This window comes from Psammomys obesus, unplaced genomic scaffold, assembly GCF_907164565.1.
Source record: "Psammomys obesus unplaced genomic scaffold, mPsaObe1.curated_primary_1811, whole genome shotgun sequence".
NCBI lineage: Eukaryota > Metazoa > Chordata > Mammalia > Rodentia > Muridae > Psammomys > Psammomys obesus.
In genome coordinates, this window is record NW_026592659.1 from 1 (window position 1) to 1,997 (window position 1,997).

General features: G+C 50.7%; 1 protein-coding gene across 1 annotated transcript in view; it reads right to left on the reverse strand.

Moving 5' to 3' along the window:
• Positions 1-1,411: 1,411 nt before the first annotated feature.
• The window catches only part of LOC129682416 (citron Rho-interacting kinase-like), a gene marked incomplete at its 3' end in the record, with an annotated part of 28,523 nt that continues 27,937 nt past the window's right edge, over positions 1,412-1,997 (reverse strand). The window contains 1 exon segment of the mRNA XM_055614780.1: positions 1,412-1,552. Within this exon segment, the coding sequence (XP_055470755.1) occupies positions 1,412-1,552 (141 nt within the window).

A 1,997-nucleotide genomic window follows, 5' to 3' on the forward strand; every position in this document is an offset into this window, starting at 1 on the left:
AGGGCGGTAGGGAGCAATGAGCAGGAAGGGAGATGTTTAACTGCACACTTGAGACAGGGGCAACAGGGGCATGAGCTCAGGAGTGAGGAAGACAGCAGAGGATGGGGATGGGGAACAGGAGGCCATTAACACACACAGCAGCCTTATGAGCAAAAGCAAGCTCGGGGGAGTAAAGAGGTGGACAGAAAGCAACAGCAGCTCCAAGGAAAGCCCAGATTGACCAACACATGGCAGGGTTGGGGAAGGAGAAGGGAAAGCACATTTGCGGGTCGAAGGGCTACTCAAAAGATTTAGGGTAGAGCAGGAGTACTTGCAGGTCTGTGAGTCTACACTATGGGAGTTAGGTGGGGAGGAGGAGAGATCCAGAGCTGGAGATCAAGAAACTGCTTCATCTAAGAAGGATAGGGTCCGGACCATGAGGAAGACTACAGAAGCAGAGGGCGAAAAGGAGAATCATCTTGTTTGTATTTATAGGATTTGGCGAGTCACTAATGGCTACACTCAGGGACAAGTAGATGATACCAAGGTTTCAAGGCTTGGGCAACCAAAAGAATGCTTGTGGCCCCGACCCGCATGAAGAAACTAAAAAAGCCAGTTTCTGGAGACAGCATCGGGGTCACTCTAATCTCAAGGCACTGTCCACACACATGCTCAGGATTTCAGGGCAACAGTGGGAAAAAGCCAGGAATGTGGATGAGGACAGCCCCAGACACCCACGTACAGGCAGAGTTACATACAGACTGTGGTGGGGAAGTGAAAAGACCCAGGGACAGACAAGACAGTGAAACTGATTATGTTACAATCCATTTTGAAAGACAAACACTGATGAGGGATTGTGGGGGGCGGGGATGGGAGGGAGCAGAGAGGCAGAGACTGGTAAAGATTATCACTTTGTACTCTATTTGTCTGCACTGTTTGACAGTGAAAAGCTACTCATGGTTTCAGTATAATTATATAAATGTTTTCAACAACAACAACAACAACAACAACAAAGAACCTGATGGGAAAGGGCCCAAAATGCAGGCCCAGAGTCACTGATGCAGATAAGGGGCAAAGCTGGGGAGACCAACGGGTTAAACCTGCATTGTGTTAGAAACAGCAAAACACGGGAAAGGAAAAGAAAACCTCAGAGCGGCAGCCAGTGAGCCTAGAGAAAATATAAAGGTCATCCAGATCAGTACGGAGACCAGAGGGAAACAGCCAGGGCAACCCATCCAGGCCTTGCTTCAGAGATGGGCTTCCAAGGCTGTCGAGTTTCAAAAGGATCTTCAGAGGGGAAGAAGTTTGGTCAAACAGGAGTAGGTGATGGTATTATGGTCTCTTTGCCCTAGCACAACCAGGGTCAAAAATGAGGTTAGCTGGGGTCAGCCCACCTTGGGCTGAGGAGAGAGCGGCCCCCCTCCCCGCTCACCTCCGCTTCGACCAGCTTCTTTCTGATGCCTTCGGAAGAATCTTCTCGATTGTGCAGCTTCTCCAGCTCCCTCTCAGCTCGCTCCTTCGCCTGGCGGATGTTCTGCAGGAGCTCTGTGGCCTCTGTGCTGGCTTTGACAGCCTGACGGGAGAAAAAGAACAGGACACAGATGTCTACATGCACTCGTGTGGGAAAAGCAGACACGGAGAAAGCAGGAGACACTCATCACATCAGGATCCATTTTTAAAAACAAGCATTCGTTTACTGCGTATTTTGTGTATGTTGGGCATATGCTGGCTTTTAACACTGCTGAATTTGGGACTGGTCCCACAGTTGCAAATGATGTACTTCTCTGTCTGGGGGTGACTGTCGACTTAATGCAACAGACAGAACCAGACAAGAAGGTATCAAGCTCGTCTATCCAGTGTTGATCTCGTTCCTTCGGACTGCTCTTCCTGCGGGGAACAAGTAGAGAGCTATGACAAGAAAACAAGGGAGCCGAGCTGTGGCCTTTCGAGGACTGTAGCAGCCTTGGCGCCTGTGACGATCGACAGGGCCCGGGGGGGGGGGGGGGGGGGGGGGGGGG